Genomic DNA, 27,955 nt, shown 5'->3' on the forward strand with positions numbered 1-27,955 from the left:
CACATTTATTGTTAATGGAGTCCCCTTGCAGTGGGTTATGGTATACAATGAGCATAAAAACAGAGTACGGGCAGCTAAATGAGACCTGATGAGCGATATTTATTCACATTTGAGATCAGTTGTTTGCATAGTCTTACTACTGTAACATTAATCACAAAACAGTAAGAAGAGTTTACGTCACGTTGCAGTTTCTGGAATATTGTTCGAAATAATTTATATCTATCCTGGCTGAAATGATTCTGGACAAACTGGAAAAGACACACGTTTCATCCCTGAAAGTACTGCTAATTGCATTAAAAGCTTAACCTCTAAACTCACAGAAAAGCGAACAATTAGCACCTGATTTTATCCACACACACACACAGACACACACACAAACACACACACATATATGTATATGATAATAATGGACTGAAATCAATTAATGCACCACTAAGAGCTAAGAACTAGGAGCACACAGTAACATGTGAATTATAAATAAAAGCATAGGTGAAATAAATCAAGAGTAACATGGTGAAAGTAAAGTACAAAATACAGGGACAGAATAAAATCAGTCATATTTATGATTTTACAAATGTTTAAAAAAACACTACATTATAAAAATGGAAATTACATAAGTTGATGTCCTTAGGATAAATAACACAAGGATTTAAGATACACAGTAAAAATAAAGTCAGTTCATCAGTTCATCACATGCACAATAACTGTTGTTATACAATGTCTTGTACTGTGCAAAAATTACAAAAGTAAAAACTGATACAGTACAGCTCAAAAAAGTGTTGTTGCTTTTACCATTTGTACACAAAGGTTTCACTACTTTAAAAATACATTTAAAGCTCTGGGCCATAAATGTTCGTTCCCAGCATCACTGTGAATGCTTTTCAGGACTGCTTGCAACACCGTAACAACGTACTCTTTATACTCATGGATGTTAAAAAAAAGCGTCAAGTACATATTTAACAAATTCCAAACCTCGAACATGTTAAATCGGCTACATTAAAGCAGTCAGACATTTAGCAAGCGTTTATAAACGAATAAAACTTTCATCTGGAAATTTTGCTTAACAATGTAATTAAATAAATTAATCTTCAGCATATACAACAGCCATTGTTACCCTTTAGGATTAAGTCGCCGGAGAATTATTTAAAAAAAGAATATTATAAAAAAAAATGGAAAGAAGGCATAAATACTTCGACATGTTAATAAGCAAACAAACAGAAGTGTGTGTTGAAAGATGGAAGTGAAGGGCCTGTTTCTTCCAGAATACTGACATCCATTTATAAAGTGCATAGCTCAAACAGAAGAATTAAAATAAGATATAAAACTCATAAATGAACAGAAGAAGTGAACAAACTGCATTTTGATGTCAGGAAAAGTAGATCAGAAAAGGACTCTTTTTTTTGGTAAAATGTAGTTAAAATTAAAATATTAAACATTGTACAAATATATTTATCTTATAATTACACAATTATTCTATAATTAATCTATAACTTCAAGAAATAAATATATGGGTACGTGAAAACAATAAAAAATTCATTATTTTCTAACGCTAGTCTCATGGTCCCAAAAACGACAGATTTTACATGATGTTTTATTTTTATCCAGATGATCAACAACAACTGGAGCTAACTAGTCTTAGAAAACAATGTCCTAATCATTCAAAGGACAATAATTTATGGAATCCTAAAGAAACAGTTAACACCTAAAAAAAATACAGATTCTGGCTTTATTTACCAACTCCTGTGGCTCGGGAAAAGGGCCTCTGCTGCACAGGGTTTCACTGGATGTCAAACTAACCGAGCCAGTAAAAGTTTAAAAAGGAAAGCAAAGGATTTCTAAACACGCAACTCATTCCAAAGCTCTGGGTATTAGTCCGATAAGAGAGTCTACTGTGAAAACAGTGACCACTAAAAGCCAATTCACAGCACACCGTCAGACACAGACCAGCGCCGACAGCTGACCAGTCACTTCTCAGATATTCACAGAGCCGAAAAATGTCGATTCAATTGGCAAAAACAAGTGCTCACCAATGCCAGCAGACGATGGCACACTGATCAGACAAAACCAGACCAGCAAATCTGTTGCCATTGGTCGCAATCTGTCAGTACAGTGTGAATTGGCCTTAGAAGACACTCGTATGATTCATATGACTCATACGACAGAATATGATATAATCCACTCTATTCAATAAAATGATAGTAAAAGGACTGGAACTATCAATACCCAATCTTCTGATACAAAACCATGCGTGCCATGCAGACTCACTGAAAATGACCTTTCATGCAGTGTGTAACAAAACATCCTGTTTTAAATCTGAAAGCGCACCATGTACAAAGTCAAAACAAGTTAAAAAAAGTCCTAAGCCGTTTCACGTTGACGTCAAAATGAAACATAAGCATATTGACCGCCCGCTTGATTTTTTGCGTTGGTCTGAATGAAAATGCAAATTCATTCTTTGTCATTAGGTGTGCTTTTGGAGCGTTAAAAGCTAAAAATAATAGTTTCGATCGAATCGGTTGAGAGTCGTTGAACAAATAAGTTAAAATTAAATGCATATTATAAGAAAATGAAAGTGTTTTTTTTTTGACCTTGCATGCACGTCAGTTTGTTAATGGGGAATCCCAAAACCAAAATATCAACCTTTCATAACCCATAGTAAAGGCACTTTAAGTTATCTACAAAAAAATTTGGCATCCGTAGTAGATCTCAAGAGAGAAACACAGACACCGTCTTAAATATAGTTCCTAAAAATAAGCTCCAATCTGTATTCATTGCAAAAGGAAAACCAGTATGTTACTGTACTTACTAACAAAAGTCAAATACAAAATACAAAGACAAATCATGACAGAATCTAATTTTGGGTGAACTAAGTCTTTCCTTGATCATCTGGAAGGGTTAATTCAGTTCCACAGAGAAAATCGTTTAGCGATGTAACATCCACTCATTAGTGCTATTGGTAGACAACTGAGATCTCATCTTTCACCCAGTTTATCGCCCAATTAGCCGTATTTCCGGGAGCCATTAATGAACACCCTCTCCTCTCACCTCTCTTTACCGGGCTCAAACGAAGTTGTTGCTGATCTGACGCTGATGTTCGAATAAATCCTCAGTTTCTGCACTGTAGGCATCACCTGTGAAACAAGAGTGCATCAGAATTTAGATACACGCTAGAGTATACATGCATAGGTCGTGGTTCATTCATAGTTACAGGGATAATACCTGCGTGACAGCCATACATAAACACTCGGTGTCCATCATATTTACATCGACAACGCATGACGTTGTTCATAAAGTCTGATTCAGCCATGTCCAGCGATGGATTTACTTCAACCTGACAAAACACACGCACACACAGAATGAATAAAGCTGTTCAGTACTGAGGTCAATTTGTAGGGAAAATTGTCAGGAATCACTCAGTGAAAAAAAAAAGGTCTGGTTAACATTACTAAGAGACTTTAACTTTTTGTATACCAGAGAACAAACACAATTATATCAAACGTGAATTTTAAAATGACTTAATACATAAAATAGTTTTATATAGGTTTAGAACAATCTAAATGAAATGTTTTAATATAATAATAATATAAAATATTATTATATATATATATATATATATATATATATATATATATATATATATGCACAATTATATATACAATATTGCATGATTAAATACAAGTAGTTTTATTATGTCTGCCTGAAATAATATTTAGTCATTTGATGTCATTTAATCGTGGCACTGTAAAAGTTTCACAGTTGCAGACATGCACAACCAACAAGGACTTGGAGCTTTTAAGAAAAGTCAGATTGCTCATCAAACTACATTACAAATTGGTTCCACCAAATCAGGCTCCCAAAATAGTTATATAGTCACAATATAATAATTTATTAGCATGAAAACATGCCGTTTAAGCAGGGTATGGGGTCAAATGAGCAACTCTTAGCTACATCATTCTATGGAAATTTAATGCGATTATGCCTTCTGGGCTTAAGAACTTTTTTAAATGCTGAAACAACAGTTCTCTTATTTTATGCTGGAAATATTTTTCTTGCCGAAGGTAATTATTTTGCGAGCAGTCTCGCTTATCTTTTTTCTTCGCGCTTTTAATGACAGTGTGCAACTTTAATTCTGGACTGTGGAGCTCTGGGTCTGTCTGACCATATGTTTGAGCGAGAAAGTGCCTGTAAAACAGCCGGGCGTAAATTCCTCTGAACCTAATTGACCATGTCTAATAGACGGGAATATAGCACGCCTTGCTCCTCCAGCAGGGAATGCTTAGCATTGGGTTATTTTGGGTGTAGAATTAAAGACAAGCGACTCAAAAAAAAAAAGCAAAAAAATAGCAACAGGTTTGCTTGGATCGTCAGGTATAGAAGCTTCATTCGCGCAGCTGCTTTTTCATTCGGGCTGGCATGAGACAGTCTGCATGAGATGGGCGCTCTGACCTTTGAGTATCACCACGGCTCGCTTCTGTGCCATTCATAGCTGCAGCCCGATGCCGGTTTGTAATTAGCATCTGCCATACGTACTTAAAATACATGCAAATCTGTCATGGCGACGTTTCGAGCGAATAAATCTTGAAATCGGTCAAGGCACAAAGGTACACTGTAATTAAAACAAAGCTTCGCATCAACCTATATTTTATGACTGGGATGCATAAAAGACCTCTTGATTGGCCCCTAAAAGCGGCTCTTTGATTGGCTGGTTCTGTATGTGAAGCCGAGCTGCGGAAGTGCTCGCAGTGCCCACAGTGATTTGGATGATTAACACGTTCCAAAGTTAATGACAGAGAAAAAGCGGCTAAACTGCCTTCTGAAAAGAGAATCTACTGTGTAAAAAAAAAAGGGTTGTGCTGTGACTGCCGTCTACTACAGTTCAGATGGTTTGAATCATTTCACCTGCATGATATAGTCTCCAGGTCTGACATCAGTGATGTCTATCCACTGGCAGTCGATATCGTGGCGGTAAGTGTCCCAACAACCCACCGAAATGCCTTGGTCTCCGTAATTGTAACACGAAAAGCGCTTGTGAAGTCCTGAAAAAGGAAAAAAACTGTTAAGTGTAGTTGCACTGGTAAAGCTATGGAAGCTTGTTTCCACCACTGAAGAATGATACAAACCGACAATTTAGATTTTTTTTTTTTAATCGCAGTCGCGATTTTATATCTCGCAATTTTGAATGGTGAAAAAAAAAAAACAAGTTGCAAATTACCGAGTACTGAGAAATAAAGTCAGATATAAACTAACAATTCTGGCTTTTTCCTGCAATTCTGACACAAGCAAAAGAAAACGAGAACAAAATCAAAACTGTGAGATATAACCTTGCAATTTCAAAAAAAAAAAAAGACAAAGCTGTAAAATAAAAATTCACAGTTACCATTTGTATTAGGTGACAGAAACAGGCTTCTGTATAAACCATGTAAGATTACTAGTGTTTTACCTTCAGGGCAGTAGGTGTCTTCCAGACAGAAACTGGCTTTATGTCCTTCGGCCACTCGGCTTCCGTTGAGTGTGAGGAGGTCATAATGCGTGAACACTTCGATGCTGTGATAATGCCTGAATCAAACATATTCATATCAGTCAATGTTTTTTTTTATTTTTTTTTACAACAATAATCCTATTTAAAACTATAACCAAGTAAGAGCTGAGCAGAAATGCATAATATTAGATTTTTGCTGATATCCAATATGTCGATATAATCAATATCAAATCATTGCTGCCAATGAAATAACGCCAAGTCTCTCCTGTGCAGAAAGTTTAAACCAATAGTTTTTCATTATGGTTATTTGTTGCTGTTTTACAAAAAAACCAACTGTTAGAGCTAATAAACATCATTAAAGTTTTTTTTTTTTTTAAATGAGAGTACATTGTATATACATTTTCATAATCCATTTATTGAATACATTAAATTACTTCATTTACAAGTGTTTAAGTTTTTTGTTCATGTAAACTATAGGTAAATCAAAACAGATTTGCAATTTAATAACATAGACACTGCTTTATTTATTCAGAAATACAAGTATCTCAATGATATTTGTGTATTTTTGATTAATTTTACTACAAGTTAATCTTTCAGGCAAAAGTTGGCTTCAAGAATGAACACACTGTTGATGTGATCGTATCACTATCACAAACGGACCATATATATGAGCTATCTGTCTTATAAGCAAGCCATATTGGCATAATTTTTATCAAAGCCATTTATCGGCCGATGCCGATAACCTTCCGATAATATTGTGCACCCCTAGTCAAAAGCAATCTAAAAGTAATCCAAAAGAAGAAGTCAGAATAATTGACCTAAATTGAGTAATCTAGATTACATTACAGACTACAATTCTCATCATGTAACATGTTACATAATAATTAATCTCCCAAGCACTGCTGGAAACCACACACAACACCCTAGAGTCATGGCAGCAGTTTTTGATTTTTTTGTGTGTAAAATTCTTGCATTTCATGCTGGCTAGTGAACATGAGAAGAACAAAGGTTCACTATGGACCACTGCCTAATGACCTCACTGCTCCTACATGAAGGTGTTGGCCGCTATGGCAACACCCTTTACAGGAAGTTGTTGTTATGCTGACGGGGCTGTTTATTCAGCTCGTCTGAATAGATGGCTTTCAAATGCCAACTTCACTGGTGTTGTTTTAAAAGATTAATAAAACAGGTTTGGCCTGCGAACACGCGAAGCCCACAACTCCTCCACAACAGAGTGCCTTGTTCCCACAGAATGGGCTTGCAATTATTTTCAAAACACATGTAAGGGGAATGGAGGTGCTCAACGCAGCTAATTAATCTAAAGATGACGGCAGGCTTGCTGAACATCCATGGCCTGTTTTAGAAAGAAGTGTGCATCCTAAACTGAAAGCAAACTCTTCTAGAAAACAGAGTGTCATACATCAGGGTTACTCTTCAGTTATTTAGATAATTCATTAAGTACCCTATTTGTTAAAAAAATAAGATGATCCTGAGAGTTACATTTATGGAGGATGCAGCAGACTGTTATGTTCTGGTGTACCAAATGTGCGCTTGTCTGCATATATATATATGAAAATGACAATCAAAAATAAATGCAATATTTCTTTTGAATGTAAAAATAAATATGAAATTATTATTATTATTAAAATATTAAAAACAATATAAGATAATAATATACTGAATTGCATCATTTAATGAATGTGTAACTTTACTAAAACACGTTGTATATTCATACACAATACACAAATATTCACGAAAAAGAAAAGTGATAAAAATGAATAAATAGAAAAACAAAAAAGAAATTATAATATTATAAAATAATAAAAAACAACATCAATAATAATAATAATAACTGTTAGTTTAAAATGCTGAAAGCTACACCCAATGTCTGGAGATACACAAAAATAATTAAAAACATAAAATTATTTTACTTTATTCAATTGAATAATTTAAAAATTTTAACAATAACTTAAGTAATCAATGCACATCGCTATCACTATCTGACTTCACTGAGCACCTGGTTAAACTAGATTTCAGGTAGCCAGCGGTAGCAACTAAATAAGATGCAGGTTTTCCACCAGAACATCATGAAATCATTGTGGAATGACTAGTTTTCTATTTAACAGGTTCCTTTATGCAAACATTGCAGTCCACAAGGGAATCCTTTAATCAAATAAGATGACTCAGGCTTCTGTTTTATTCTGTTTAACCATAAAACAGAAGGAAGTGAAAAACCCTCACCTGTGGCACTGGTGCCAGGTCCAGGACTCTCTTGAGGCTCTCGGACGGAAGTCGGCTCTGCCCAAGTTCATGATACGGGACGAGAAACGCAGAAGGCGGCGGTGCCCGTACGGCCACTGCATACGGCTGGCAGAGGAAGAGAGACAGTTCTCCTCATGTGCACAGGTGAGCAGGTGCAGAGGCCTGTCTTCCAGGTAAGCGCTCTCCTGCACGAGCTGCGAATCCAAAACCAGGTCCGGCGCCGCTAAAATGGGATGTTGATTGATTCATTTCGATCGCTCAGTGCAGGTGAAAATGTCAAGCGCATCATATTTTGTCATTACAATGACTTACTTTCAGAACAGGTGACACCTGCTGCTTTAGCTCCGCCTCCTCGAGGGCAGTGGACATAATTGTTACGACGGCACTGCTGGACGGACATTTCTGTTCCCACACAGTGAGTCCCACTCAACAGCACTTCTTCTGCTGAAGGGTCCCCTTGCCAATAATATGTGTCCTAAACACAGGAAGGCCACATTTTATTCGACTGCATATGAAGTAGTAATATATACATTTATATACATTTATATATATACATTTATACAATCGGGATCAAGCTAAAATGCTCAACTGTTATGGATTCATTTAGTTATGCTTATTTTACTGTATTCTATTATATATTAAAAAAATGCTATGCCAAGATGTTAAGATTTTATAAATATGGTATGAATGGGCTATATGATATTAAATACTTCTGGGACGTTTACTTGCCCTCTAGTTCTATACATTATAAATAATACTGAATTTTGAACAGAAATTGTATATCAATTTATCACAATCACAATTGTTGTCCACGTTAAGTCTGATTTGTAAAAAATTTCATTAAAATAAGATGCGAAAAATTGTTTTTGTAAAAAAAAAAAAAAAGTATTAATTATTATTTTTCTTATAAGTGCTAGTGAACTGCACATGTAGTGGGGGAATATTAAGGTGACATAAAAAAGTACAACTGTCTTGATTCCTTTTCTTAACAATTGCTCAAAACAGTTAAAGTATGCGCAGGACCAAATGTATTTGCCATTCTGTCTGAAAATACACAGTTTACCATTAACCTGTCCCACCTCTTCACCTCCACAAAACAACTACTGTATAACACTAATGTTGCCCAGAAATATCCTGCCCTGTCCCCTAAACATGCGCAGGAAGCTCTCAAATGCACACAGACTGAGGCAACCAAAGCAAACAAGACAAGAGACATATTCAGCGTGATATTACTGGAAAACAACATTCTTCAGCAGTCTCACCTGATGGGCACGTGCGGCGAAACCAAAGCCCAGCTGCCTGCACACCACCATGGCTTCGTTTATTCCCCAGTTCTCACTGCAAACCGTCCCCCAGCGCTTTCTGCCGCCGACCTCCATGAGCACCTCCACACGACCCTCAGCCGGGTCTCGGCCGCCCGCCAACCGCACCTGAAACACAAACACACTCACGCATCAAAACGACACATACTGTGCCTTCGAAGAGCGTTTCAACACTCTTGGACACATTTAGAGATTTTTACAGAACTAACTTTAGATTTAAATAGCAATCACAAAATATTATCATATTTCAATAAAATAATTTCAGACATTTTTGAACGATCGGAGACAATGTAGCTCATAATATAAATCATGTATGTAGATTATGTACGTGGTTTATGGGGACACAAATTTGTTTAATGATGTGGATATGAAAGAGGTATTATTTGAAGGTGGTTTATGAGGACACTGTCAATGTTCCCATAATTGAAAAGGCTTAAAAACATACTAAGTGTTTGTTTTGTTTTTTTGAAAATGTAAAAATGCCTGTAGTTTCCTGTAAGGGGTAGGTTTAGGCGTAGAGTTGGTGCAGGACGATAGGACATACAGTCTGTACAGAATAAAAAATATTACGGCTATGGAGAGTCCTCATAAACCACAAATGCCACAAATATACGTGTGTGTGTGTGTGTCTGTTTACTGAATGCGATTGAAATTTTTCATAGATTTATTTACAGGTGAAAGTATATATCTGAATGCATTTTGCTTTGAAATGAAGTACTTGTGTTTCTGATGAATCGTATCTGTATTCAAGTGATGATAAAACATGAATACAAAGATAGAATAAAATATGTTTTTTATTGTAATGTGTTTTTATTGAAAAAAAAGGGGTGACAGGCAAAAAAAAAAAAAAAAAAAACGCTGTTTTTATGAATGTTATTAAATCCAATATAATGCATTATATAACGTAAAAGTCTTAAATATTGAAGAATCTATGGAGGATTTGAAGATAGCATGACTGACAGAAGTCTGCATATTTTTCACAGCTTCAATCATATCAGAGTAACCTGTGATCATTTTGCTTACCGTGGTCTCGAAACCCGTCTTAGGAACATAACATCTGACAGAAGCGTCCTGGCTGTGTTTGAATGTCCAGGGAGGGACTTCCTGGAAGTAACAATCCAAAATGGAGCGCTCTGTGCCAGTGCACTGCACTGAGTTCATGTGGATCGGCCCCGTCCCTGTAAAACAAACAAACAAACAGTAAATGTCACCGACGCTTCGCAAGTTAAAAGTCTCAAATATAAAACAAAATAACAAACACTCGGTCTATTTGAGTACTTTCAGCCACAGAGAACACTAAATACTTTCTAACTGACCCTTTCCTAAACATTGCCTTAAAAATGCCGTCTGCCATTTTCACAGACTAAATATTGTTCTTTACAGATGTAAATCTATAGGATAACTGTGTTTTCACTCCATGGGGCGGTACCTTTTAAAAGGTATGTGTATACTTTACATACTGCTATGTAGTGCTTGCAGAATATTTACATAAATTATTCATCAGAAATTATAATTCGAAACATAACATATTGGATTACAATTACACTTAAGTAATGCATTCTGACTACTTTTTTATTATTTATGACTTTATTCTTTAATTTTGTCGTCTACATCATGAAGTGTATTAAACAGCATTTAAAAATGTAATATAATCTAATTACAGGTACATCATTTTTGTGATCTGAATACATGTAATAAATTACTAGCACTGCAAATACGCACTTTTAAAGTACTGTACTGTCCCATTTAGAGCAAATATGGTACAAGGACCTATCTTTTAGATTTTCGTATTTTTGTCTGAGCTTGTGTCATGCACCAGAAGGCCACACATGAATCTGATTCTGTGCTTATTTTGTCAAAATCATTATCATCACATTCCTGAAGCTCCATGGATATAAAAGAGCTCGACTGCATATCAGATGCCACAGTTCATTTCCCTCTTGTTTACTGTGACATCAAATCTTTGGTTGTTTCAGCCCGAGGTAGCCGCTAAATCGGAGCCCGTTTGTGCTAAAACCTCAGATACAAATCTCACATGGAAGTGAAATCAGCTACGCAGCATAAATATACCGCAGCAACATTAGCGTGAGAGTAATTATATAGTTTTTCCCAATCTCAGAAATAAATAAGGGTAAATGAAGTAGAAAGCTTGCATGAACTGCTGTGGAAAAACAGCGGTTACGTGCTCCTGCACTCTGGTAAGTTCAAAAAGTGCTATTTCCACCAGAGCAAAGAAATCACGACCAGCTGTTTAGATTTGAAACAAAAATGATAGAGCTCAAAAGCAAACACAGCACAACCTATTCAGCCTCGCTTCTGGGAAGCAAATTGCTAGAGACTGGCTAAAAAACCTGAGGGTTAATATGGAAATGTTCCCTCACGGAGAATATTACATATAATCAAGGATGCAATCAAAGATTAAGGGGAGAAGGGCCCGGACAAGAAAGTTAAGAGTCACTAAAAACCCATTGATGGACTTAAAAAAGAAAAAAAAAAGAAAAACAGAAATGCAAAGAGACGTTATTGTTAACAGCATGATGACATCATGATTTTAACTTAAATCGCTTAAAATATAAAGAGAAATATCAGTATCAACTGTCATTCACCAAGGCTACATTTATTTTATTCAAATATGGTGAAATGAAATAAAACATTACAATATAAAAACATCTATTTTATTATATGTTCAAATATAATTTATTCCTATATAATATATATATATATATATATATATATATATATATATATATATATATATATATATATATATTTTCAACAGTAATTATTTACATTTTCAGTATTAGAATTTATTATAATATGCTAATTTGGTGGTCAAAACCTGCCTTGTTATCATCAATGTAAAAAAATATATATATTTAAATTACATTTTTATGATTATTTGATGAGTAAAATTTTAACAACTTTTTTAGTGTTACTGCCTTGTTTGATCCATTTATGCATTTTTGAAATTAAACTCATTTTATTTTTTAATAAATATAGATCTCATTATAAATAAAAGATGCAAGTAAATAACAGGAAGATAAAAGCGAAGACTAAGTAGTGCAGAAGAGGCTGATGGAAAGGGAGTGGTTCTGCGACCAACTGCACTGAACAGTTTCACTAGAGTGTGGTTTACGGAAAATGGACATTTTCTTCTCCCTAAAATAAAACAACATATATATTCCGCATTAATGGTGTTTTCCTTTCATGGGATGACTATAATCCCTATTTTAGGAGCAGATTAAATTGCCATATAAGAAATATTTCTCTCGGCCAAGTGCAATGTCAGCATCAGTTCAAAGCCAGAGGAAAGAACTCAAAAAAAAATTAAAAAGTCTATACGCTTATACGTTTTGCCTGTAAAGTGCGAATGTGCCCCCTGTCTATAGTGTCTAAGTGAAGTAAAACCGTCTGATACAGCATTCAAAAAAATCTCAAGCAATGAAGTCATCTAGGAACTTCAGGGGAAGATAGGTTTACTTTCATCTTACTGGGAGGTCGGGCTCGGAGAACATCTCAGCAGAATGTGTTGCTTCACACTTCATTGGCCTTAAAAACATCTACATTGTCATACAGAGTTCATGCCAACTCCACGATCCACGACTCGATAAAAGCATTTTTGAACAAGAAAAATACGTAATGCAGCAAGAATGACAACACAAGCATATTAAATGGACAGTTCGCCCAAAAATAACAGTAAATAATGACTGTATGTACCTTTCTAAAACATAAAATAAAACATTTGTCGAGTCAATTGGTGTCCATGTTATTGGGACCCCAACTTTCTTCAAAATATCTTTCTTCGTGTTCAACAGAGGAAAGAACGAAAGGTTTGGAAGGGCATGAGGGTTAAGTAAGTGACAGATTTTTTCAGTTTTGGATAGATTTTCTCTTTATGTTACATTAAATGTCTGGAAAAATCAGGCAGTGCAATGAACACTGTACCAACACCATTATTCAGGATCATTTCTAAATGTGGTAACCACAGTCTGGTGCGTGTAGCCCATCTCAACAGATTTCCTATTTTTACCGCCTGTCCCAAACAGTCCAGCTCTGTTCTGTCATTGAAAAGCTAATTTATGTCTCTCTTCACTCACTATATGTTTTTGTGGCCTCGGCTGCACCAGGAAAATTATACACGACAATAAATATACCTAAAGACCTCAACGATACGGGCGTGCAGAAATCATAAGCTTTGATCTCTATTCCCGTTGCTTCATCTAAATGGCTGAATTCAAAAATCAGCAAGTAGAGTCGCTTTCTAAAATATTTTTCCATCACACCTGCCAATGTTGAACAAATTGAGAATTTTTTCCAACAAAAAGGTATTTCTCAATCACTTCAATTGTTTTATTTTTTGTCTTAATTATAGTTATTCATCTGTTATAGCACTCACATGATCGACGTGATATACAATTCAATATTCTTACATATTAGAAAATGTATAATATTATAATAATTAATATATCTTTATGTTTCTTAAAGTAGTCTCTTATGCTCAACAAGACTATGTTTATTTGACCAAAATTATAGTAAAAACTAATATTATGGAATATTTTTACAGTTTAAAATTTTTCTATTTAAATACATTTTTATTTATAATTAATTTGGTTGACGACAAATTTGAATTTTCAGCATCATTACTTTAGTGTCCAATGAACCTTCAGAAATGATTTTAATATTCTGATTTGCTTAATTAAGAAAAATAAAGATTCTCTGATTAATAAAATATTGTGGTGTAAAATACTGTGATTAAATAGAAATAAAAAAATAAATAAAAAAATAATAATAAAGAAAAACACCATCATTTGAGCATTTGAATAGTAGTGTATATTAGCTTGTTTAGTACAAGAAATAAAAGCAAATGTTTTTCAAGTTAACAGGCGCTATGGTTGTTTAAACTGAAATTTAAAAGTGGCTTTTCTAATAAAATGATCAGTCAACAGGCAAGTAAAGCATCCAAGACTGTTTGCACTTTGCAAGTTAAACTGAGACTTTGGCTATTTTCAGAACATAAAAAAGCATCAACCTAACACAGACTGATATCAAGTGTCTGGACTCTCATACGGGTCACGGAGACCCGTGTAGATTATATTTTAAAATAACAGACCCGTAAAATCATCATTATCCATAAATCAACATTTCATTCTCTCACTTCTTTGAATGCTTGGCAGCTGATAAAACATCATGTGCGAGTCAAAACCCTTTTCACTTCCTTTCTTTAAATAGAAACTGTGAAACGTCGCAGCTGTGTTTGTCTTTAAAGCGATATTGGGAAGTCTTCAATAAGTAGATGCTGTCATCGCTTCTCTTCGGCAGAGAAATGATCCAATCTTGTCAGATTAGACCGATTCCCCTCGGAAAAAAAACATATCAGCGGTGAGCTTTGTCTCACTCGGCCAACTCACACACTCAGAGTTGATCTGAGCCACAGGAAGTTCAGGGAAAGATCCTGGCTTTAAAGCATTATCACTAAATTCACGTTTTGCAGTTTGGTATCGCATAATGTTCAACATCATCTCTAACTGATTTTATGTTCCGATGTAGACAGGCGTATCCCATAGATAAGCAGTGCCTAGAAATTAAGTTCAAACTCCTTTGGAATCATGTGGTATAATCATAATCGCGTTCGTAGTTATGAATTACCTATAAACACCATATTGCGGATTAAGCAACAGGTCATCAAAAAATGAAAATTCGATTTTATACTCGGCCTCAAGATGATCCAACTGGGATCATTCGGGCTTAAACTAACTCTCACCTTGACCCATGTACGCCCCAGTAAGAGCTTCTTTGGCAGTGCCGAAGCCCAGCTCTCTGCACACCACACTGGCTGACATCCGGTCCCACCGGTGGTCAACCACGGTTCCCCACTTTCCCTCACGGAGAACCTCGACTCTTCCTTCTCCCAGACGCGGTCCTGCCTTCAGACGCACTGACAGCTATGAGAAGGGAAAGATTGACAATGTTACATTTTAAGTACTAGGGTTCAAACCACAACAGACATTTGGGGAGAACCAGTGGGGTACATGCCTTCCCCAATCTGCAGATTAGCGGTCAACAGATTTGTTTTTTTTTTACAGACTGATTCTGACATGATATTAGCCTCAACCTAAATATGTGGTTACAGTTTTGCAAACTACTAAGCCTAGCTATGAAGCACTACATTATATAAACATCCTAACATTAAGTTTCCTATCCATCAAATTAAATACTTTCCGTAACATCGCTCAGTTTTAGTGTCTAATGAAGTAATTAAGTAAAGTAAAAAATTACTAAATGTAGCTGAAATGAAATGTAATCTATGACATCTGCAGTACAAACGTGTTCAAAACAGTAAATATTGTGAAATATTACATATTATAATAACTTTTATAACAGATATAATTGTAATATACTGGCTTAAACATTTCCAGTTATTATGAATGCTGAACTTTGTGGGAACAATAATACATTTTTTCAGTATTATCTGATGAATAGAAAGTTAAAAAGCGCTTATTCAAAATCGAAATCTTTTGTGACAATCTGTGAACAGTCGTTACTGCCACTTTTGAACAAATTAATGCAATCCTGCTGAATAATAGTAATAATTTACTTAGAAAAAAAAATTACTCCAAACCTTTGAACAATGACGTACATGCATATTCTATTTCTAATTCTATTATATTCAAGACATCAGGGTTTAACAGGGTTGAAAATCTATTATTCAAGACATCAGGGTTGAAGATCAAGGAAAAAAATCATAACACCTCACCATATTATTTACATTCCTTCAATAACAGCATTAATGAGGATCGAATTTGAATCTAGTACTTATATTGGGCTTTTAGTGATTGATTTATTGATTGATTTAGTCATTTATTGAGCTTTTTGTTTGGTATAACCCATTAAAATGTAATTATTATTTCATTAAAAAAATATAAACATGAATTATTTTGCCAGTCATTAACTGAAGAACAAAACTGTTTGTATCATTACCTCTGCGGGGTGAGGTGCCTGGGGTCTGCCAGAGGACATACGGGCAAACTGAGGTCCTGGGACACAGCGGGCCACAGCATAGCGACCGTTCTTACAGGGGCCAGGGCTTCGAGGGATTGACAGCTGGGCATGACACTCCGCCAGACTGGGCTCTGTGCCCAGACAATGTACTTTCTCAACCCAGAATCCCTTCTTCTTGGTCATCTGACTCAATCTAGGAGGCATTATATACGTCACAAGAGCAAGTAGCACATTACAAGTTGAATTAAGATGTGTCGTAAAGAAATATAAGTGGCAAAGAAGAGCCAACTGAATTCACCTGGTTGTGGAATCCTTGACTTTTTTATCCCATATTTTTCTGTAAGTCAAAAAAAGAAAGAGAAAACTGTAAAAGTTGAAAAAAAAAAGTATGGTGCTGTTCCTCCAGACTGACCAGCAAAAATAACAACATTGCACCGGCAATAAAACAATATAAATGTACAGAGAGCCATAGGCCACATGAGGTTTTATCATTAGCAGGCAGTTAAAACTCACTGTTCCAGATCTTCATTACCCATTTGTGTCTTTATTCACGATAATGCAGCAGTCAGCACTCCAAACTAAAGTTTCATCCATTTACATTGCTGTTTTATAATAATAAAAATGTATGGCCCGCAGACTAACACATCAAAGAACACAGACATATGTTTTAACTTAATCTACCACTGAACTGGCTTTCAAATATGTACATTCTATAAACGGATATTTCCACTGGCATGTTGGTATCCCGGAATGGGCACAGCAAGACTTCCCATAAAACAAACTGAGACAAGCTTATACTCAGAATGACAGAGAGACAGAGAAAGAGAGAGAGAAAGAGAGATCCACCCAAGAACACCTGCCCTCTATAACACACCTGTCATCACTGTCATCATCACCGTCTATCCAGCCAAATGTGGTAGTTATGGAGGATTTAGCCTGGTAACCAATGGTATATGTGTAACACACTGCTCTTATTTTGCTGAATCTGTTTTTCTGATTGCACTCTCAAAATAGTCTATCAAACGGACTTTAAAGTAAGAAAATAAAAGAAAAACTGAATACAATCATTCTTGTGAGGTAGCTGTCTCAACGAGTGAATTTCAAACGAGAACATCAGTCAGCAGCAAAGAAACCAAATTTGAATGCTGTGTGGAATCTCCCGTTTAACGACCTCATAAAATATTCTGGATGTTTCTACCATATGACACTCTGCAGCACAGTAACATCATAAGTCTAAAGCTGAATTGCAGCCTAAAAAATATCCTTTACGCCTTTCATCCCAATAAATAAATAAACTTGACTTGAAACTTGATATTTGACTCATATATAATTTAAGCGTATGTATTTTTATTCTTATTTTATATACCGAGTTGCTCTTTTACATATCAAATGTGCCGCTATGAACTTGAAGAGATACTTCAGACAATACCAGCCTGTTCTTTCATTTGTTTCTGGCACTGAAATACCCACCTGCTCATGTAATTAGTCAAAGAGTTCCACCCTTGGTTTACTGCTGAACCAAGAAAACTTAATGATAGAGAAGGCTGGTCTGTTTGGAGACAACAATCATGCCACTGTTTTAAGCATTAGTCTTTACACACACAAATCTTTCTCTCTCACTACGTCTTCCAAAAACATGCTGTTTAAGCATTTATTAAGCAACTAATATGTGATACAGTGTGAATATATATTCTAAATACTAGGGATGCACCGAAACCAAATGAAAAATCAGGGCCCAAACCGAAACTGAAAATGCTCTGTAATGATTCTTTATTATTTAAGTAAAATTAAATAATTTTGTAAGACTTTTTTAATTTAACACAATTTTAATGATACTGAATAATTCACACAAAAAAAAACATACAAGCTATAAAGTAACCACACATTTACTGAAAGTAACAAAACCGGACACAGTTTATATTAATAATGGTAGCACAATATGTTCATTAGTTTACATTAGTTAACTGCTATAGTTAACATGAACTAAGAATGAACAATAGTTTATTCATTCTTTTGTTAATCTTTTACTAAATAAATTTACTAATGCATTATTAAAATCAACAGTTGTGCTTTAATGCACTCTGAATGAAAATGAACTAACAGTGAACAGCTGTATTATCATTAACTAACTTTTTAAAACTAATTGTTCAAGTAATGTCAAGTAAAATCCCACAAAGCTATTATTAGCAGAGCACGTGAGCAGGGATGGCGTCACGAGAGAGTAGCGTTAGCTGTACTACAGCACAGTAGCGCTATTGCAAACAGAAACAAGTATGCTACATAGAAATTTCCTGTCGGTGCGTTATATGAGTGGACTCTGCTTTTTGAACTTTGTTATTTCAGCAGACTTTGAGCATGAGCAGTAGGCTACTATACGGGCATAAGCACATTCATTGAGCCAACTACTGAGTGGAGCGTCAAACCGTGCAATGACAAGGGCAGGGCACGCCATAAATACTATATTATATAGCCTATTTTCAGCTCATATTTTCAGCCATTTTTCTCTTTTGGCCAAAAACCTATTTCGGCCAATATATTTTGGTGCATCCCTACTAAATACATTTCTGACCAATGTCTATAGCCTAGTCTTTACACAATGGAGCATTTCAGGTACTTCTCATGTCTCCAGGGTTGCTTTAATAATAATTATATATTATATATTTTAAACATGCACATTTTATCAAAAGCCGGTGGACTTGAGATGACAGTGTTAGCATGGAAGGCGTTTTTGTGACATCTTACGAAAAATGTTTTTGGAAAAGTTCAGTTTTCAAAAATGAGATAAAGATACTGAGTAAATGCTCTTCTTCACACATTGTATATGTCAAGTACTTTCACTTCATTGGCGCTAAATCCTAGCCTCAACCCATTCAGAAGTACCAGTACTTACATATAAACCTTTACATAGTAGCTAGAAAAAAATGCTATTTTTTAAAGAAAAACGCAGACATACTTTTTTTACGTGCATAGCCATAGTTTGGTGCTGGCCACATATTTAGCCCTTGCCTTTGATTAAGAAAAAAAATGTATGTCTTATCTTGTATAAGATAAAACCATAAAATGAATGTCAAATCTCTCACACCCCACCACTGAATGCCAACATCCTTAACTTGATCACATTTTGCTAATATTGCGTTTGACCCCCAAAGGTGAAAACCAATGGACTGAAAATATAAACTGCCATTAAACGACATTGAGGCAATTATCACCAAAGAAACTCCATAAACGCAGAAGGGATTTTCTTTCTGCACACAGTCTGACTGAGGCACTGCTTTTGATCGAAAGGACAGTCTCGTTCAAATATTGTATTTCATTTCTTTAGATGTTCATCTAAGGATATCCGAGCCTAAATTGTGGCTTAAGTCTTTCAATTTCCTCAGTGACACAGACAGAGTGTGTCCTGCTGACACAGCAGCCAAAGGGCGCAGCTATAATTGTAATCTGCCTTTCCCTTACTCGCCAGAAACGTGGAAATCTTCTGAGTGGCCCAACAGTTAATTACAGCATCTTCAGCGGAGGATCCAGAAGAGGCAGTGTCAGGGCGGGCCGGCTCGCAATCCCTGAGACGCATGAGGGATCGCTACTGCCAAGTCTGCTGCTCTGTGGAGACTTAAGAAAATGCACGTACAACATGGTGAGGTCAGGTGCTGGGCACGCTCGCAGACGAGAAGGAGCCAAATGGAGATTCCCTAGGATGTAAGCCACGAAAGCCACAGCTAGCTCTATAAGCTCTAATTTGAGTTCAAACAGCATCTTTGGGTCGCTGTTTGCGGCATGTCTTTGAGTCATGCATAAACAAAAGCTCGCTTAGGTGTTCCTGTGACCTCAAGATTAGGATTCTCAAGGAAAAGGGCATTTAAACCTAAAAAGAGATAACATTAACCTGTCAACGGTCTTATCTGCTAGGCAAGAATCTTTTTAAGAGCACAAAAAAAAAATTGCTCAACCCTCAAGCACATTTATCAGGACATATTGTTCTACAGCAGACACAAATCATAGAGGAATCTTTGGCAGAGAGCACGTACAACACTTACAACGCCCCGGCACAAACCCTCGACTGAAAAAGCGTAGGGACCGCAGACCCATAAGATTAAGGTGGTGCTTTTTATAACGAGCACATGGGTCAACACGCCAGCACAGCCAAAGAGCATTCAGACGATGGGAATGAAATAGTTGTGCTGTGAGTGTGGTTATTCAAAAAATGCCTCTGAACCACAGCAGCCTTCTATAAGAGAAGTAAAAAATGAGGCAACAATGAAAAGGAAATAACAATGAAAGCGAAATGCTAATAGTACCCCTGTTCCATTAGGCAACCACTAAACCTAAGAAAACCTGTTTAGATTTGGTTTCACTACTCTGCATGTTCATGAAATATTAAGTTGTTACAGAAAGGCATGAAAAGTAGGTAAGTAGACAGCTCGGTAAGTAGTTAGGCAAAAATAAATAAAAGTACACTGTAAAAAATGTGAATTTAACGGTAAAAACTGAAAATGCTACAGTGAAAACCTGTTAAATGTTAAACGTTAGGTTCTCCTAATATATATGGTGAAATACTGTAATATACATTTCAGACAACTTTTTGCTATAATAGTTTGCTTGAATGACATTGTGTACCTTCTATATCTGTATTATTGGCCTTTGAAGATTACGGAAAAGCTGCTTGTGGTGAGCTTTGTTTTTATCATGTAACTTTCTCATCACAACCTCATTTTGATAGTTATGCTTTGAAGACTGAACAGAACAAACTGCTGAATAATGTAATTATTTTTGTTTTCTTTGGATGAACCACTGATGTCATGTGCACTATTTTAACAATGTCTTTAATACCTTTCTGGGCCTTGAATGTGTCAGATGCATTGCTGTCTATGCAGGATTAGAAAGCTTTGGAATGATATGAGGGTGAGTAACTAATGACAGAATTGAAATTTTTGGTGAACTATCCATAAAGAAGTACGTGGGTAGGTGGAGTAGGAGAATTGTAAATAGTAGGTACTTAGTACAAGAACAAAAAAAATAAGGATACATCTTCGATCCTGTAGATAGGTAAGCAGGTAGATGATGAGATAAGTAGTTAGGTAGGCAAATGTTTTATTGGTAGGTAAGTAAAGCTAAATACTAATATTAAAATGATACACAGGTGGGTAGATAGGTAAGACAGACAGGTAGTTAACTTAGTAGGTTGGTGGGTAGATAAGTATTATACTAAAAGGATAAGCAGGAATAAGGGTAAGAAAACAGAGATTGTGGGTAGGTAAGTGATTACAGTAAAAATAAACAAACGGTTGATGGGTAGAAATGGAAGAAAATTGGGTGGTAGGCAGATACTGAATATGGGTAAGTGCAAGATGTCGCTGGATCAACATTCTTGTTGATCCTCGAACAACATTTCCAATCAACCAGTCAGGTATAATTTTCAGGAAATATCTGTTTTAGGCTTATGATCGGGGTCAGGTGCTTCTACACCCTTGTTAATCGGCTATTATTTCCCACTGATTTTAGGAATACATTTTGGGTAGGGTTAGGTTTAGGGGTAGGGGTCTATATTTTTGCACAGTAATGCCGATCCAGGATCATGTCTTACCCTGCAAAATCACAGCGACCAGGTGAATAAATAGGTGGGTGAAAAGAAATGGTACACATGTAGATGGGTTAATACTTTGCATAGTTAGTTAAATATGACAAACAGCAGCACAGAATTGCTCTAAGAAAACAACATTTCTAAATAGAACAGGACTAGACCTTGTCATCTCTGATCCTGTATTTATGCTCTAGAATAGATTTCTAAATACACATATCCTGTTATGCTGTCTAAGCCACACTACAAGAAGAATCTGTAGGCATCAGACTCCAGTAGACTTCACAGCACACTAACTGTTATATGCATAAACCCATCACAAAGATCTGACGATGCAGCACACAACCTGCATAAATGCTATTTTAGGATAACAGCCAAAGTCCAGAAACTCCCAACAATAAACTACTCTTTACATTATTAAAAGAACTGACCATGTGAGACAACAGTACAACACAGTTGGGAGCACAGTTCGGGGAAACATTCTGTAAGGAGGAAGGACAAAGTTTAGGGTGGCAATGTCAATAAAATCATTAAACAAAACAAACTCTTTCTCCAGCAAGACTTTAAAACTGATGTCCCTTTCCAAGAACAATCAGCAGGGATATTAGGCTTCTCACTTCGTTCTGGGCAGACTGTTCATTTCAGTAACGTTGAGATCCAGATAGCATCAGTAGGTTTGAAAGATCTTTTAATCACTGGTTAAGTGTTGAGGTTTGTGAAAGGTGCCTGGGGAACAAAGATAAGGAAAACAGATGCGCAATTCCAGCCAAAAGAGGTGGTGAATCTTTCACTTTCCGCTATATGCAGAGACAAACATCTTCCAGTGTTTAGACATGAATTTTTCTACAAAGAATATTATCATCACTACACCATGTGTGGTCCAACAAACAACAAACCCAAAACAAAAACAAAAAGGATTCTGAAGGATCGCGTAACACTTAAGCATGAAGTATATGTCTGCTAAAAATTTTACTTTGCCATCAAAGGCATAAATTACCTTGAAAATTACCTTTCATGCAGTGTTTAACACAGCTCTTAGTAAATGAAAACAAAGTTTTAAACCTAAAAAAGCATGTGTATAAAGTTATCGTCAAAAGAAAGTATCGACTGAATCATTGAAACAAGTCATTTTTAAAAATGGTCCCAAGCCGTGTCATGTTGATGTCAGCACACTTTGGTATTGGTATGAATGAAAATGCAGATTCATTCTTTGCCACTAGGTGCAGCTTTTGGAGCGTTAACAGCTCACAAACACTGGTATACATGAAATCAACCCATAACTGGAGGGATTTGGAAAAAATTATCATTGAACAAATCGTTTGCAAATCGTTGAACAAAGAAGGCTAAAGTAAATGCATTTTATAAGAATGATATTTGTGTTTTTTTGACCTTGCATGCATGTCAACCTGTCATTTGGGTCTCCCAGAACCAAAATATGAACCTTTCAAAACCAATAAAAGGGTCACCTTAACCTAGTTTTACATGTATTTACTCTGACATAAACAGCATGTAAAAATAAAACCGTAGCTGGTTGATACAGTTCTGCTACATGTCCGCCAGACAGTCATTTCCTGTGCAAGTGGGCAGATTTTGGCCAGAATCATCCGCCGTCTGGACTGGATATTATGCTGTTAGCTAAAACTCTGGGAGGCCCTGTACTAACACAATGAAATTTAACAAAACTAACATCAGCCAATAACAGCAAATTAGTGCAAAATATTGGGTTTTAATACGATACTAATTCTCTCTAAAACCTCAGAGACTCACGTCAGTGCTCATGTTGTATATTTCATTAGAAGAGCAGGACTCACTTGTAGGTGTTCGTGTTGGGCAGCTCCGCATCAGGAAAGCCAAGCATCCCACACACAACTCTGCTGCTGTTCAGACTCCAGCCTTTATCACACACCTGTCTCCATCTCCCAGCATGCTTTACTTCCACCACACCTTCCGTAACTAGAGCACGCCTCTTTGTAACCATCAAGATCGGCTTGAGGCGGACTTCCTCGATCTTCACCCTACTGGCAGACTAGAGGAAGATCGAAAACATTTTCTCATGAGTATATCCCCAAAAATGCTCCTTGTATATGTCATGTAAATGTTATTAAAATGGCAAAAAGTACAATAAAAGCACGTAAAAAGTGGTCAACTGCAGCTTATGCACAATATTAAGGAATACATTTTATATGAATTTAAATGTTTAAGTATTAAAGTTAAACATTTAAAGATTAAATTATTTATGTATGCATTAAAATAATTTGAGATCTACTGCAATCTCTATATACCGGATTATGAAACTGCTGTCTGGAGGGTTGATCCCATCTGGTAAGATCCTGGGAATGTCCGTTGCCTTGTCTGAGATGTGCAGGTGTCCTTGAATTGGAGTAAATGTCCTGCCAACGGTTCGAGGTGACTGTGGGCCTGAGGGAAATGGTGTGCCCTCTTCTGGTGACTCCAGGGTGAACTTGGTCCAGCCTTCTCTCGGGACTGCAGACCACCCCGAGATCCTCAGAGTGTTTGCAGTCATGAACGCCCCATCCGTTCGACTTGCAGTCTTTCAGAGTTTTCTCCGTTCCTTCACACCTCACATTATCCATCCAAATGGGGCCTGTGGCAGAGATTACAAAAGCAGTGGAACGATGAAACATCAGTTATGGACCTTAAAATGATAGTTCAACCAAAATAAAAATAAAAATCTGTAATTATCTAATCATCCCTGTGTAATTTCAAACCACAATGACCATTACTCTTTTCAGACTAGATTTGGCTCTCGAGTTGGTTAGAGGAGTTGTTCACCCCAACATTACAATTTGCTGAAAATGTATTGACACTTCAAAGATCCAAGATGTCATTGAATTTGCATCTGAATTTGCAACAATCACTTGTTTCGCAATCGTCTGCACTAAATGGTTGCTATCAGGATGAGAGTGGATTACTTGTTAATCATTGTGATGTTTTTCTCAGCTGTTTGGACTCTCATTCTGACGGCACCCATTCACACCGTTTCACTGCTGAGCAACTGACGTAATGCTACATTTCTCAAAATCTTGGATAACCTGAGAGTGAACTATTCCTCTAACATTCAATGAAATTGTCAATGAATAATGACTTCTTACAGTTTGGTTTGTTCATCGCATATTATAAATATATACATAAAAGGACAACCCATACAATATGTGATGAATATATATATAGATATATATTAGTTTAAAAGCTAAATTAAAAGCTTAATTAAACATTAAAACTTCTTTCATGGTTTATAACAACGTGAGGATGAGTATATGATGACAGGTTTCGGATGAACTTTTATTTTGAACAAGCCACTACCAACTGCTCCATAAATGTCATAAAAGCACTTAAAAATGGTACATTGTACATATGTACAAAGCTGAAGCCTGCAGACTTCATGTTCACAATACCAGTTAATATGGGATAGAGGCATCACCATCAAAAGCATTACAAAAGAGCTCTGGTGAAGCTGTCTGAAGGGTTTGTTTTAGTTTTAATGACAGTGTTGTCTTGCCAACTAAGTGTTATACATGCTTTGGGTTAGTGGCTGTCTTTATAGCTGCCTTAAAGTGAAATTACAGGGAGCGATTTGGGCGATGTAAAGAACAGTAGCTCTGTGCACTTGCACTAGCGAGAAACAGCTATTTAAAACAGCAAAGCCCGCATATACTATTGTGCTTTCACGTAATCCACAGTTAAATGTGAAAATAACAGAGATTAAAACTCCTAAACCTCAGCTATTTAGCAACTCTTTGCAACACTTAAAGGGATAGTTCACCCAAAAAAAACTTGGAGCTTAGTTCATTTTCACAGCACAGACATTCTGATAAACGCCTCCCAAAGAAAGCACGCCACAGAGGTTCGGAACAACATGAAGATAAGCAAATGAGGACGGATGAGGGTGATAAAAGATTCATCACAGTTCATGTATTTTAATGCAGATATTTACTCACCTTCTCCCTCTCCGTACTTGGCACTGTGCGCCCATGTTATGCCACTTTGGAAGCCAAGCTCCCTGCAAACCACATTAGCGAGTTTAATGTCGACTTCATCGTCGCACACGGTGCCCCACGTCCCGTTGTGCAGGACTTCAACTCTTCCCTCGTTTTCTCTGTTGCCGATACCTGCCAGTCGCACTTTGGCAGCAGGAGCTCGCCTTAAGCGGCCTGGCGAATCGGGACGGGCGTCCGCGCACACGAAGAGGAGCGCAAAGAGGAGAACACGAATGGGACAGATGGCCCGAATCATGATTGCACAGAGGTGAGGCTTCTGGAATACAAATCAAAGAGTGTCTTTGTTATTAATTATTGTTGTTATTATCATTACAACAACTACAAAATGAAATTACCAGTATTTTTTAAATTACATTACAGAGATAAATTAAGCAGGTCATGTGATCTCAAAATGGCAGCCTACATGAAATAAAACAGCCTCTTTATCTATTTATCTGGACATACTTAGCAAGAATACTTTTTAAAGAAGATGTTTAAACTCTTTTAATGAGCAGAACATTAAATAGCTCAATTAAAAAAATGAAGTGGAATTTTTTTTATCTATCTGTCTATCAGGGTCTCACTTTTCACTTAAAAATGAAAAGATGAAAATATAACAAATATTAGAATATTTATAATGCAATAATATTTTTTTTTTCAAAATCCAATATCCATTATTGCAAATAAACTCTTCATATATAGCTACATAAATTAAATAAAAATAATAATAATAATAATAATTTCCAGTTTCAATTTTATGACCCAGACACTGTGTTAACAGGTGATGTAAGGGATGGAAGAAAGGTTTCGTAAAGGTATGATAACAGGAAAATTAAACAGTAAAGTTAAAATTAAGAAAAACAAGGGTCTACAGTTTGTGTGCATAAATAGCAACATGATCATTTAAGTATCCAACAACAAAAACGAATAACTAGCTTCTACTTCCCTTCCTGTCCCTAAGTGGAGACACATATTTAGACATACAAATACAAATACATATCAATGTATATACATAACATATTTCACTACATCCTAGTATTTATTCAAAAACTATTAAATAAAGCCCATTGTGATAATAAGGCATGCACTAGAAGAGAAGGAGAGGGACTGAGAATACATGTTTGAGAGCATCACTAGGAACCCATGCAAACAGATAAAGAGCAGTGAGTTAAAAGTCAAATTTCACTCACCTGGCAGCCACACGTAAGTCACGTCAGTCACGGACTGAAGGAAAATGAATGAAGGAGAGAGCTGAACATACAGTCTGTCCCTCTCCTCCCTCTCCCTCTCTCTCCCTCCATCACTTCTACATCCCTCCCACAGATCTCTCCATCTTTATCTCAACGCGTTTCACATCAATGCAGATGCACATTTCGGCAGAACTGTGACTTTTTTTCTTGTTTGTTTTTTTAATATTTTTCACAAAATGTTGATTTTTCTATACTTTGTTTTTTAGATGATTTGATATAGGCTATGTGTGCTTAAAGTGTCTAAAACATTTTTTTTTATATAATTTTTTGATTTCAAGTATACTTTTAAGTATAATTATGGTTTGGATAATAGGATAATATAATAGGATAATATATGGATGATATATACACATATTATATATACACATATTATAATTATATTATGTGTATATATATATATATATATATATATATATATATATATATATATTTTTTTTTTTTTTTTATTATACACACACACACACTAACATACATATACATATATATTCTATACATGAGTAGAGGAACCTCATCTGAAGTTCAGTCTAGTATACCAACATATAAAACAGACAAGTGTCGATACATACAATTTACTTTTAACAAAGGTCAAAGGTTAAGTAACTCATTATGAACCCAAAGTTGCTGTCATCATTTGATAATGCATCTCAATTTTTAATCTGTTCACACACACTTAAACTTTTTTTTATGGCCAACTTTGTAACACAAAGCCACAGGAAGATCTCAAGTCCTGAATAACTCCATATGTCAAAATTCCAAGTAACTAAAAGAAGCTGCATAACCACATAGTAGATGTTTCTTCAGTGAGGAGACCACAAACCTCACTCCCAAAAAAGCAAGACATCCTTCTCTTTAAACCACAGTAAGGATTGTCTTAAATATCTCAAGACTCATTTTCACCCCCGTCCAAAGTCCTTTTCTCTATAGATAATACAAATAGCCGCTTGTTTTTATTTGTACATACTTTAAATGTTTGCGCGTCTGTGAGTTTGTGACCGAATTAGCACGTTGTGTTGATATTCGGTGTATTTTCATTTTCGACAGACCTCAAAAGGACCGTTTTAGATTCGCGG

At 36.0% G+C, this 27,955-nt stretch overlaps 1 protein-coding gene across 1 annotated transcript; it reads right to left on the reverse strand.

Annotated features, from left to right (window-relative positions):
* On the reverse strand, positions 1-26,930 carry loxl4 (lysyl oxidase-like 4). Its single transcript, XM_043254690.1, has 15 exons — positions 26,826-26,930; positions 25,597-25,912; positions 23,920-24,242; positions 23,449-23,663; positions 16,361-16,399; positions 16,042-16,255; positions 14,825-15,005; positions 10,087-10,241; positions 9,004-9,171; positions 8,054-8,216; positions 7,721-7,964; positions 5,441-5,556; positions 4,900-5,036; positions 3,220-3,331; positions 1-3,131 (listed from the first exon to the last, which is right to left on the reverse strand). Exons 2-15 carry the CDS (start codon positions 25,889-25,891, stop codon positions 3,061-3,063), a joined length of 2,433 nt encoding a protein of 810 aa, XP_043110625.1. The 5' UTR covers positions 25,892-25,912; positions 26,826-26,930; the 3' UTR covers positions 1-3,060.
* Between the last annotated feature and the right edge of the window lie 1,025 nt (positions 26,931-27,955).

The sequence above is a fragment of the Puntigrus tetrazona genome, chromosome 13, assembly GCF_018831695.1.
Source record: "Puntigrus tetrazona isolate hp1 chromosome 13, ASM1883169v1, whole genome shotgun sequence".
NCBI lineage: Eukaryota > Metazoa > Chordata > Actinopteri > Cypriniformes > Cyprinidae > Puntigrus > Puntigrus tetrazona.

Bases quoted from the DNA above. Each gene is read 5' to 3' on its own strand.
- loxl4 (XM_043254690.1), bottom strand. From the start codon at position 25,891: ATGATTCGGGCCATCTGTCCCATTCGTGTTCTCCTCTTTGCGCTCCTC. The intron at 15,006-16,041 runs GTAATGATACAA...CCCTTCTCATAG, and splicing joins AGGCACCTCACCCCGCAGAG to CTGTCAGTGCGTCTGAAGGC. The intron at 10,242-14,824 runs GTGAGAGTTAGT...TTTGTTTTACAG, and splicing joins TGGGGCGTACATGGGTCAAG to GGACGGGGCCGATCCACATG.